General features: G+C 43.6%; 1 protein-coding gene across 3 annotated transcripts in view; it reads left to right on the forward strand.

Annotated features, from left to right (window-relative positions):
* The first annotated feature begins 776 nt into the window (after nt 1-776).
* The window catches only part of NUP93 (nucleoporin 93), a 76,402-nt gene continuing 65,115 nt past the window's right edge, over nt 777-12,063 (forward strand). The window contains exons 1-3 of one of the 3 annotated variants that reach the window (XM_071440501.1): nt 777-858; nt 6,127-6,340; nt 7,121-7,238. In XM_071440501.1, the coding sequence (XP_071296602.1) occupies nt 6,162-6,340; nt 7,121-7,238 (297 nt within the window). In that variant the 5' untranslated portion in view covers nt 777-858; nt 6,127-6,161. Of the gene's footprint in view, nt 859-4,281; nt 4,443-6,126; nt 6,341-7,120; nt 7,239-12,063 lie in introns of those variants that run through there. The other 2 variants (XM_071440499.1, XM_071440500.1) reach the window with 2 other exon arrangements.

The following is a 12,063-nucleotide window of genomic DNA, read 5'->3' on the forward strand; positions in this document are numbered from 1 at the left end:
AGGAGCGGCTACAGCCGGTGGCAGCACTGCCTCTGGTCTGGGAACTGCTTTTCATAAGGGAAATTTTGGAAATAGAGACTGTATTAATGGGAAAATCTGTTCAGTTTTGAAGGTTTGATGGGTGATGTTTTGGAACAGTGGCAAGGTCCAGACATCATCTCTTACACAAGCAGGTGGTCACCTTGTCGGTCCACGAAATTCCCAGTTCCCAGATTTTGCCCAACAAATCCCGTGTCATTAGCAATATCTGTTTTAGGGCCATCGTGTGTGTCCCCAAAGGGGACCAAACACAGTGAATCCTTGTGGATACACCCTCAGGACACCATTGTAAAGGTGATGGTGTGAGTACCTGCCGCCCGTGAGTTTGTTTGTTGTGTATTTGGCCATAGGAGGCAAAAAGGGCATGAATTCATTATCCCCATTTTACTCCCACGGAATCAGCTCACAGACGGGGTTTGCCAGCAAGAGTCAGCGCTCACTAAAAACGGAGAGGAGGAACAGAGAGAAACAACCCCGTGCACGTTATTTCTGTTTGTATATCTCTTATTTCGCTGATGTCGGCGCGAGCAGGCGGGACGCAGCCTCGAACCCGTGGCCTCCGGAGACAGCCGCCCGTCCTCCCCCCCGGCCCCCCCATTCACTCCACGCCCCCCTCCGAGAGCCTCAATAAAGTTGTTCTCGCGAGGGGGCGGGAACCGGCACGCTGCGGAGCGCGGCGGTTGGGCCAATAGGAGCACGGGAAGCCGGGACGCGCGGCCGCTCGGCCAATGGAAGCGCGGGAAAGGGCAAGCGGGCAGCCAATGGGGGCGCGCGGCGCGGGCACGGCGGGCGCGGCGGGCGGCGCGGAGCGCAGGTGAGGTGAGGGCGCCGTGCGGGCGGGCCGGGGTTTGGCGTCCCGCCGCCTGTTTCCCCGCTTCTTTCCCCGCTTCTTTCCCGCCTCTGGTGCTCGCTGCCTGCTTCCCCCCGCATCTGGAGCTCCCGGCAGCTGTCCCCAGCCCATGGCTTCCTCTGTGGCCCGTGCAGGCCGCTGCGGCGGGAGGCTGGCTGGGAGCGCTCCGGGCCGCCTCGTGGGCCCTGCCGGGGCTCCCCGAAGCTGCTGCTGTCAATAACCCGCGCTGAGGCAGCGGGGCCGGTGAGGGAGCGCCAGGAGGGGCTGCTCCGCTCTGCCCAGCGGGTTTGTGTGCTGGTCGGCAGCGCCGAGCCCGGCTGTACAAGGGGAGTTAAGTGTTGAAGCGAAGTGCAGTGTTGGTGCTTCAGGAAGCAGAAGCTGGTTGTCTGGGAAGGTTTCCGGAGAACGGGTTTATTTATGTGTGTGGCTTGATGTCTCTTTCGAGTTCTGTGCGTGGAGCTTGTTCTTCCCCACCGTGGGTTTGCTGGTTGGTTCCTTGGAATTCCTAGAATGTTTAGGGGTTGGAAGGGACTTCAAAGCTTACCTAGTTCCACCCGTGCTACCGTGGGCAGGGATACCTTCTGCTAGACCAGGTTGCTCAAGGCATTATCCAACCTGGCATGATGAACAGTGGCAGGGATGGGACAGTCACAGCCTCCCAGGGCAACGTGTGCCAGAGCCTCACCACCCTCACAGTAAAGAATTCCTAAATTTCCCCTCTTTCAATGTTTATCTATTACTTCTTGTCCTATCACTACAGTTCCTGACAAAGAGTCCCTCTCTGGTTTTGCTGTAGGACCCCTTCAGATACTGGAAGAATTTATGAACAGTGAGTGGATGAGTTGGAATTAAAGTCTGGGTGCAAAGAAGGAGTGCTTCTCTTCTCCTGCAATCTGGTCATGCTGGTCTGGGGACAGTAGTTATGGCATGGAGAGCTAAGATGATAGTGAGACAGGAGCACCAGTTCCTGTGTGCTTTTTCATAAGGGCTATTTCACTTACGTTGTGTCTTTAAAAGTTTTCCTACTCCTTGGGAAAACTTACAAATAGAAAAAGCTTAAAAATGCTTGGAAGAATGTAAGTGATTCTGTCATCTAAATCCGTAAAGTTTCTGTGGTGCAGCTATGACAGGAAATTCAATGAGGAGGGAGAATATGAATTTTCATGTAAGGAACTTAAAATACTGAACCAAATGCTCTATCTAATGAGGGTCAGTTTGCCACTCTGTGAAATTATTTCCTTGCTGAGTTGACTGCTTAAAATAAAGGCTAAGTGTTTGGAAAAGAGGGAACATGGTAATATGGCAAAACTGCCAGCTGAGTCAGTTATTCAGAGCAGTGGGGACTTGAGACTGTTATGAGGAATTTATGGCAGATAAAAGTGTGCTAGTGTGTTTTGGTAGAAATCACTTCAAATGCCTACTCTTCAGGTCCACTTTAAATAATGAACGGTGGAGAGAAGCATTGTGTGCCCTTTCTTGTCCTTTCTGACAGCGCAAGTGCAAGTAACCGAATGTTACTGCCTTTAAAACTTTGTAAAAAACTATTTTTGTTCAACATACCTTCTCTAAGGGCTCTCTGGGACCATAAGAAGATTGGACTTTTGCCTATCTGCTTGCAAATGAGATGAAGAAGAAAATATGCAGGACTGGAAGCTTTTCTATAGGAGGCAGAGGAGCATTAATGGATCAGTGGTAGAAGAAACAAGAATATTGTTTCAAAGGTTGTTGTGTGATCTACTCAGGATTTCCCTGCATCTGCCTTTTGTTGCAGGCTGTTGTACCAGCTGGGGTACCAAATATAGCCTAAAGCTTTTAGGTATTTTTAAGGTGGCCTGTTGTGATTTCATCTGGGTTTAGTGTAGTTAGGGTGTGGAAGCTTTCTCTGTTAGGTTTGATAAACATTATTGTGTTTTAGGGACAAGGGGATGGTGTGCTGAAAATGTGCAGCAGATATTTGGGTTGTACAATTGTCCACCTGCTCTTTGATAATCATCTCTGTGTTTCTCACTCACTTTCCCTGTCTGTAACACAGAGATTACATTGCTGACTTGTTCTCTGAAATGTCTGGATGTCTGCTTGTGCCATGTGGGAGCTGGGTATTGTTGCTGCTGCTCAGACAGAATTCCCCAGGCCTGAAAAATGGACCTGGTACTTATTCATGTTTAGCTTAGTAGACAGAGGCTGCTCCACTCTCTATAGCAGCCCAGGCTTGGAGCCTGTCAAAAAAGCATTTTTTACTCAGATCTTGGCTGTAGGAAGCAGAGCATTGCTGGCTTGCTCTTACTACTTGTGTTCTTGTGTTTTCTTTCCACAAGAAGCTGATCCTGACTCATCAGACTGGGTCTCTTGAGCACTTTGAGGTGGGAGCCTCTTTGAGAAGCCAACGCTGGATTTCTTCCTTTTTCTTCCCTGTTTTGAAGAATCTTTCTGTAACTTGTGGAATTCTTGCTTCATCAGCTACTCTGAATGTAGTGGGTGAGGCTTTCCTTCTCCTGTGACATCTTCTTCCTTTCTTTTTCCCAGAGCACTGGAAAAACTTAATTTTTTACTGTTTCTTAAAGTTAATTGGTTAGTTGACACAAACCCAATGTGTCAATGTGTGAAGTACAGCAGATACTTGCACATGCATTGGAGTATTTCAGCTTTGTCTACAAGACCTGTCATCTTTTCTGTTTTCTTTGTGGCTCAAATTTAGTCAGTTTGTACAATATACAGTGCTTATGTGTGGTTTTAAATGTTGGGGAAATTAAACTGGGGTTTAATGGAATCGTTGTCTAATGTAGCAACTTCTATTGATAAGTCATCAAAGTTGTTTTACAGAAGAGCTTTTTCAGTCCTGGCTTTTAGCCCAAGGTCAGTCTGGTTTCACTGAAGTTAATATAATTTCTGAAATATTTTCTTTCTCTTGGGAGTTGGTTGTTGCTCCTTCCCCAGCCAGACATGAAAATCTGCCATCAGTGGTTGTTGTGGAAGCAGTTTCCATCTTGCACAGCAGCATGAAGAGTCAGACTGCAGACTCTTGAATGCAGTAAATTCTGCCAGGGTGGAGACAAAGTTTGTGCTGTTAGGAATAAATGAATATTCAGTCTAAATGTTTGAATTCTGTCACTTAGAAAAAGCTGTTTAGTGTTGACTCCCTGAGTTTTGAGATGTTGCTTCCAGTGCTTGGTTATAATCACAGGTACTTTAACTTGCTCCAAAATAACCAGTTTATTCCCTATTTGCTGAATTGGGTTCAGTCTCACAGAGTTGTTGCAATTGTCCTACACAGGCAAACTTATGTGACAGACCTTACATGGTATGGTATTAACAGGGTGTGTGCAGGTAAAAAGTGCAGGTTTGGGTGCAGTTCTGTAGCACTGATTTTTTGTGCTTTTGGTTTCAGCAGTCTGAGAAGCTGGTGCTTCTTACACTCCCAGCTTTTTATCTTGGTAATGAAAAGAGGAAGAGGACCAGATTGGATCAAATCCAGCTGATGTCTGTGTTGTTCTCACAGTCACTGCTCCTGGAGGATCTCATCAGTCTTTGAACGTGCAGCAGTGTGGCTGTTCTGGTCAGTGTCTGCCAACAGAGGCTGTTCCTGGCAGGGGTGCATCTGAGTTATTGCAAGTAAACACTGGGAAGATGTTCTGTACTGCATTGCAGGGCATGGAACTGCTGATTTCCACCCTCCTCCTCCGTGTTCCACTCCATCTCGGTGGCACACTCATCTGTTCAAACAGATCCGGTCTCTGCTATCTCACCTGATTAACAAGTCATTGGAAATACAATCATTCCCTCCCCCAGCTTTCCTGAAGTGTGTGGGGAGTGCTTGTGAAATTCTCCATTCCTGGATGCTGCTGTTAGGGTTTGTCCTGGCACCCAGGCAGGAGGATTTCTCTCTCAAACTGCATATGTCTGAATGAATCATCATGCAGTGCTTTTAAATCATTTGTCCAGACAGAGGAAAGTGCTGCTACTGCTGCTGGTAGTAGGTAGTATTCTCACTTGGGAATGGTGGTGAGACAGAGAATGTAAGGAATGTTCAAATTCTACTGTAAAATTGCTTTGGTATGGTTGAGGAGTACAAAGAAATACTTGAATTGCAGGCTATTGTTGATTTGTGAAAAATCCCTGTTTTCTTCTTAGAGGGCTTCCTTGAACCAGACAGTCTTCACTGATTTTACTTTTGAATAAATGATAAACAGTTGGAGTTAATGCTTGACATCTGGTTTCTCTTATTTCATTCCAGGCTCTCTGGGTTTGGGTGCAAAAGATTTCTATCTCTGTGGCATCATTCAGCATCACAGATTTTTGTGATCTTCTGTGGCTTTACAGAGGTGCCTGATACATATTGCTTGTAGCTGGTTTAGCTGCAAACCATGATTTGGTGTGTGAAATTGAGGTTTTGGGTTTCATATTTTGTTAATGTGGACACCATTGCAGCTACATGTCTTTTCCCATAGTGATCCCAGGCACGTATGCTTTTGTCCTTTCTGTAAAAATAGCCGGCTTCATTCTGAATTTGGAACTGCATGATGCATTTAATGCATCTTCTGTTACAGCCCTTGCTTTGTGCTTTAACTTCTTTAATTATTCTGTCACTGAGTCAATGCAAGAAATTCTCACACAGGTAAAACTTCCTGCAGGCATTGAATTTAGACACAGCTCTTCTAAACTGGAAGAACATGAACTTATTTCTTTTGGCTGGGGGTTAATGACACATGGAGCAACACATTTTAACAGCCAGCTAGTTATGGCTGTCTGTGTGCATCTATAGCTCAACTGTTTTGCTGCTAATTTACCTTCATGTGTGTTTTCAGCCCACATATATTCCTATGCTTGCACGTGTATGCATCTTTCTTCATAATAGATAAGAATATAGAATCATAGAATGGGAAGGGAACCCATAAGGATCACGGAGTCAGTGCTCTGAGCAATCTATTCATGTGTGTATGCAAGTAGTTTATAACTAAATTAACACCAAATTCTTCACAGGGACTTCTCTGCTTTCACCCTCCTTTGTTTTAAGGCAAAATACGAACAGTGATATGACATCTGCATGCCACCTCTGACAGGTCCACAGACTGTAGTCTTGCAAGGGAAAGCTCTCTGAGACCACTTGAAAAGATTTCCTTGATGTTTAATGCCTGAGGAGGATAGATGGTATATCCTGTTGGAGAGGACCTGCTCTGTCTGTGACCCCACAGGCACAGAAACTGTTTATAGCTGAGCAAGAATTCCCTTTTTCCCTGAAGGTTTCTGTGCGTCTCGAGCAGACCCTGCGGCCGAGATGGACACGGACGGCTTTGGGGAGCTGCTGCAGCAGGCAGAGCAGCTGGCAGCCGAAACAGAGGGGATCTCAGAGCTGCCACACGTGGAACGCAACCTGCAGGAGATCCAGCAGGCCGGGGAGCGGCTGCGCTCCCGCACCCTGACCCGCACCTCCCAGGAGACCGCCGACGTCAAGGCGTGAGTACGGGGCGCTGGTGGGTCTGGTGTCCAGCCTGGGGGGAGTCCTGCTGGGAGAAACAGAATGTAAGAAAATAAAGATAGTGTAGAAAGTAATCTTACCCCTGAGGAGTTGCAGCTGGGGCAATTATCAAAGATTAGGGACAGGTCACAGCTGTAACCAATGAGGAGAAGATGCTATAAGAGTGGGTTGGCTGGGTGAGAGGGGAACTGGAGTTGGTTGGCTGCCTTGTGAAGAAGAGAGAGTTAGTGCTCTGAGGAGCTGCCCACGAGAAACACCAAGAAGGCATGAAACTTTTGTGATAAGGAGACAACAGTATGGAACCCCTGCAGTAAGATGACAACAGAATGATTGCAAAGCTTGTGTTCCCTTTTTTTTTCTTCCAACCTTTCTTCTGCTTCCAAAAAATCAACAGGATAGTTGAAGGGTTTATCTGAGGAACTACTGTTCTTGATTTTGGATACTAAAGCCAAGAAGTGCAGTACCTTGTTCTGGCTGCTGCTGAAGATGTTTACCAACATGGTGTACATTTTTTTCTGTTTGGAAGGACTTGGCAGCTGTGCAGCACTGCAGTGGAACAGCAGAAAGACTCCAGCAGGGCTGAGGTGTTTACATAGACACATAGGGCTGTTCCAAGTTTGGTTTTGTGCAGTTTTTGTGACACGTCTGGGAGCACTGTCTGTACCTGGCAAGCTGACCTAAATATTGGCAATGAGTCTGGGTTTAGAGTTTTGTCCGTTCAATACTAATTTCATATCTGTACAATTTCTTCCTTACAGATCAGTTCTTCTTGGGTCTAGAGGACTTGATATATCCCACATTTCTCAGAGGCTTGAGAGTCTAAGTGCAGCCACTACATTTGAGCCTCTTGAACCTGTGAAGGACACTGACATCCAGGTAGGGAAATTTCTGACGTGAACTACACTGCCCTTGCCACTGCTGTTCCTGTGTTGTGGTGCAGGGCTGTTCTAAGGCTTCTGTGGAGATCATTTTGCTCTCTGTTTAATTCACTGGCTAGAGGAAATGTAGAGGGGAGATGCTGCTTTCAGTGCTGAAAGATGTTTGAGTTAGCCATGAGAAACAGCGTTAAATACCAAGATAACAGAAGTATTTTAAGTTCGAAATTCTTGCTGAAGTCAAGAATAACAAGGTGTGTACTCCCTTTGTGGACCTGTCTCTGTTGGCCTTGCAAGCCTAAATTGTGCAGGGATACTCTCTCATAGTTTTGAAACCTTTTTTATGTCTGATTGGAAAAACATGTGGAAACACTTTTGAGGCAATTTTCAGGTGTTGGAATAGGGGGCATTTGAGTCAACAATCAAAAGAGGTGGGTACAGCTTTTTTTTTCTTTCACTGTGTCACAGATGTCATACCCTTGTCTTGGTGATACACTGAATTTGCTGTGGTTCAAGTGCTTTACCAGATGATTTATCTGTAAACTTTCCTGTAAATTTTCTCTGGGTGTCTTAGAAATTATTGTGACCCATCTAGTTTTGCTTTCTGATCGTTGCCTGCCCTTGTAGAATATCTTCATGATGGAACCTGCAATATTCATTTCTCAGTTAAGAGCTGGTAGTGGAATTGGTGTTGTGGGTTGCACTGAAGGTAACAGTCTGAATTACTGGTTAATCATTTTGAAGCTCATTTTTTCTCTCCTTTCTGGCAGATGGCTGACTTATGAGGGCTAGAAGAATTGTAAGCTCTTCTTTCCTTTTTTGCAGAAGTAGTATGCTAAACTGCTTAACTTCAGGAGGGGAAGTGAGGCAGGTGAAATTACCCTGAAATTACATTATTTTATCTAATGTATGTTTTAGTTTTGCATTTGGTGCCATCCGTTTTGGGTGCAGGGCCCTTAGTTGAATCTCATGCTAGTGTTAGGAGCCCTGTGGTCTCCTGTCTTCAGGCAGACTTATTTAACCCCAGTTTTCTAAGGCCTCTCTTTCACTAAGGATTAGTACTCTGGAGACTTTATCTGTTGCCTGATCATAGAGTGAGAGCTCTAAACCACTGCCATTGTTCACTTTCTGTCTTTCCTCATTTTATCCCTTTGCCCCAATTTCTGATGTTGTTGTCTTTCTAATTGGTGGTGTTAAACTTGGTACATGTCTTTCTTGACCTCATTCTGTCTAGATTTTTTTCAATAACTCTTGCCTCTTTTTTGTTTTTCCTTTTTGGGTTTTTTTTTGGTTTTTTTTTTTACTACTGCTGTTAATTCTTTGATTTCTACAGTTTTTCCTTTCTGTTGTAAGAAGAATTTTATTGTAGATTCTCAAGCCCAGAAGCAGTAGAGTGCTTGACTCTTTGGAGCTGAGATTGTGGCACATGAGAAAATGGATATGATTGCATAATAATCATATTTTATATTATTGCTGGTTACCTAACTAAAATATGAAGCTGATGTTCTTTCCTAATTATACCAAATCTCAAGACCTTATTTGAAATGGTGATTGTGGTATATTCTGGTAGTGATCTTAGTATGTTTTCTTCTCTCTAGTACCCTTTTTTTAGTTCCCCTTGTCAATATTTGAATGTATCCTCCTGTTCAGGAAAAGCTCCAAATTTAACATAAAGCCAGTGATTAATTGCAAATCATTGTGTTTAGATGGCCAAATCAGCCAATGCAATTCAGTGCTTTCTTCAGGAAAACAGCTAAAAAGTACAAATGAGAAACAGGATTAAAATCAATCATTTAAATCAAAGTTCCATGTTTGCTGTGTTGAATCATGATTAACACTAGTGATTTAATCACTGACCACTTCAGCAACTCATCTCTGAGGCCCAATACTTCTGTGCTTTGAGTCTTACATTTTTTTTGCAGGCCATGTGCAGAAAACATTCATAGTCAATTAGCTAAAAGTGATTTGCAAGGGGAAGGATGGCAAGGGACTCCAGATCATCTTGGAGGCACATGAGCTGAGTGTCAGTTTTAAAAGTTTTGTCCTTGCTTATTTTTGCAGTTAATAGGTGCAAGGATTTTATGTCTTGCAGAACATCATCCTCTACTCTGAGGATATTTGCAGTCACATCTCAAGCTGTCTGGCTGGGGTCTGTACCTGAAAGTTACTCGCTTAGAATATGGACAAGTCTCTGTACCTATCTGTAGGTTCTGGTATGCAGTCATCAACTCTTTTAGAACAGTTTTTATTAAGTTTTTGTTAGTTATGTAAGAGGGCCTTTGGGTTAGACATTGCTGATAGTCCTCCAATTACCTCTGTTAATCAAGAAGGTCTTAAAATTATTTGATGCTTTAGATGAAGATGTGCTACTAAAGTTTCTTTTTCTATGTTACTTTTTCTTATATCTCCTGATGATTGTTAGGATTTCTCTTCCTTGTTCCTAGATAGATAGTTTCTTAAGTCTTCTTCAGATGTGTTGTGTTTGTTTTGGGACAGATGAAGCCATCCCTGTGCACTGTGTAGAATCCTTGCTCCAGCAGCTGTTCCCATTGTATGTGGCAGGCAGTGTGCACAGTGATATAAGGGAGGGGTCTGCTTTATTTCTTTACAGGATTTACTGTTCCTCTGCTGTTATTCAGTGTTTACACAGGTGTACTGGTAAACTTTAATTCTATGGATTGGGAAGGCCTGGTCTGTTCTGCATCAAGCCCTCAGCCTGTGCCTTCTGGCATTATCATTACTCTTTTTAACCAGCAAAAACTTCTTCACATATTCATAATGAACTTGGTCCACACTTTATCATTATTGTTGTATGCTTAACTGTCCTTCCTCAGACCTGTCTTTTCCTGATGCTCAACACAGACTCACAACCCTGTGTAGTTTGCAGCAAGTTTCTTTAGCCTGAAATCCCATCTGAAACTTGTCATTTGTAGATTCTTTAACACTTCAATTATTCTTGTGTATGTGCTCCTCATATCTGTCCCTTAATCTTCAGTTTGAGCACATATCAATTCATAACTACTTTACATCATTTGCCAAAGAGATTTTTTTTTGGGGTGAACACCTGAGACTGGAGGTCTGTGCCCTCCTCCCTGTGCAGAGGTGGTGGGGCTGCATTGGTCCAGCTCTGTGCGCCACTGCACTGGAGAGGGTGCTGGATATGGGCACTTGTGCCTGAGGCACAGGCCTAATGCATAACCTTTGCTGACTGTTGCAGTTGTGTGAAAGCTACAAATATAATTATACCTTTACTGTATGAATTTTAGGGCTCTGCTGACTTTTAAATTCTAGCAAAGCTCTTACAGCATGAAAATACTCTTTAGACTTTCTGCCATGTGTTCCCATGTCACTCCTTTGCATCTAGAGATTTCTCTGGCAATTTGCTTGAGCTTTCCCTGCATTCTTACCTAAAGCATTTATTTATTGTCTCTGTTCCTTCTTCCATTGCAGTCTGTTCTAGCAGCCTGTGGGAGGCCAGCACAGAGAGATACGCTAGAATCTAATCTCTCAAATGATGGCAATCAGCACTGCAGAAGGAGAATGCCAGGAAGTACCCTATTTCTTATGGAGAGAGTAAAACAGCAAGAAAAATCAGAGGGGAGCATTCTAGGGCATGAAGTCCCAGGATGCTGGTGCAAGACATTCAGAAAGTGCTAAGAGAATCTAGGAATTCACCTTAATAGAAGTCTCAGCTTGGGTTAACAAGCAGGAGGGACTTTCTGTACAGAGCCTCTTTAAATGGCACTCTATAGTGCTGACTAAAAAGTGCACCAAATTGCAGCTCAATTAATTATCTGAATTATTTATCAGTTGTAAAATGTAGATTGCTTGCACATAAAAGGGTTGTGAGTCCAGGAAATGTCTCCCACTAGAGCAGTAGGCCGGGAAGATTATGTAAAAGATTCTAGGCTTGCCATTAAATTATAAGAATTTGTATTTTTCCTCTCTCATTTCAAAGTTGGTTATTCAATTGCATGCAGAACAACAAGCACTTCTCGCAATAAATCCATTTTATAATAATTCTTATATCAGGAGTTTATAACGATCAAGATTTTTCAAAATTGTCAAAATGCCCTTTTTTGGCAAAATCTTTTCAAAACTGAATGCATTAGTCAAGTGCTTGTTGATCTCATATTTAGCATGTGTTTGTGTTTGGGTCTTTTTGTTTGTTTCTTTTTGGCTTTTAAAAGTCCAAGGTAAGGCTGGATCATGCAAATCTGTATCCCAAAGGTGGGTTATGGGAATATAAACATAACATTGCCATTCTGTTCAGAAAAGGTATTTCTTCACTCTTCCAAAGATGCAAACCATGATTTCCTCTTCTAATGAGCACTGTCATAGCAGATCCTCTCTCAGGTTGCAGTAATTCCAAAACTGTGGGGAGGCTGTGCTATTGTAATGTGTGGAGGTCAGAGAGAGATTCAGTGCTGCTCTTTCAAACTGATGTTTGGGGTACCAGGTGGGAGTTAGTTTCTAGATCAAGGCCTGATTTATTCCTGCTAAGATCATTTGACTGTTACAGTGTGTGCTATGCTTTACTATGGGCTTTTTATTTTGAACATGTCACTGGGCTTGATACTAGATTTGGACCCCTCTATGCTTGTTTTGAAGAATAAAAGCCCAGAGTTATGGTGGTAATTTGAAAAAATGGTTTTGCTCTCATTTTTCTGGCTCAGTCCAGCTCTTTGCAGATTTGTGAAATGAATGCCAGAAGGAGACACAAGCTCTCCTTGCATGCATTGCTTATCTGCTTAGAAAGTTTGAGGTGAAGGCCTGGCTCCATTACACTGAAGGAAAATTTTGTTGAATTATCTCATTTGTACAAG

This window comes from Agelaius tricolor, unplaced genomic scaffold, assembly GCF_023055355.1.
Source record: "Agelaius tricolor isolate 1412-34295 unplaced genomic scaffold, bAgeTri1.0.p SCAF_15, whole genome shotgun sequence".
In the NCBI taxonomy this organism is placed as follows: Eukaryota; Metazoa; Chordata; class Aves; order Passeriformes; family Icteridae; genus Agelaius; species Agelaius tricolor.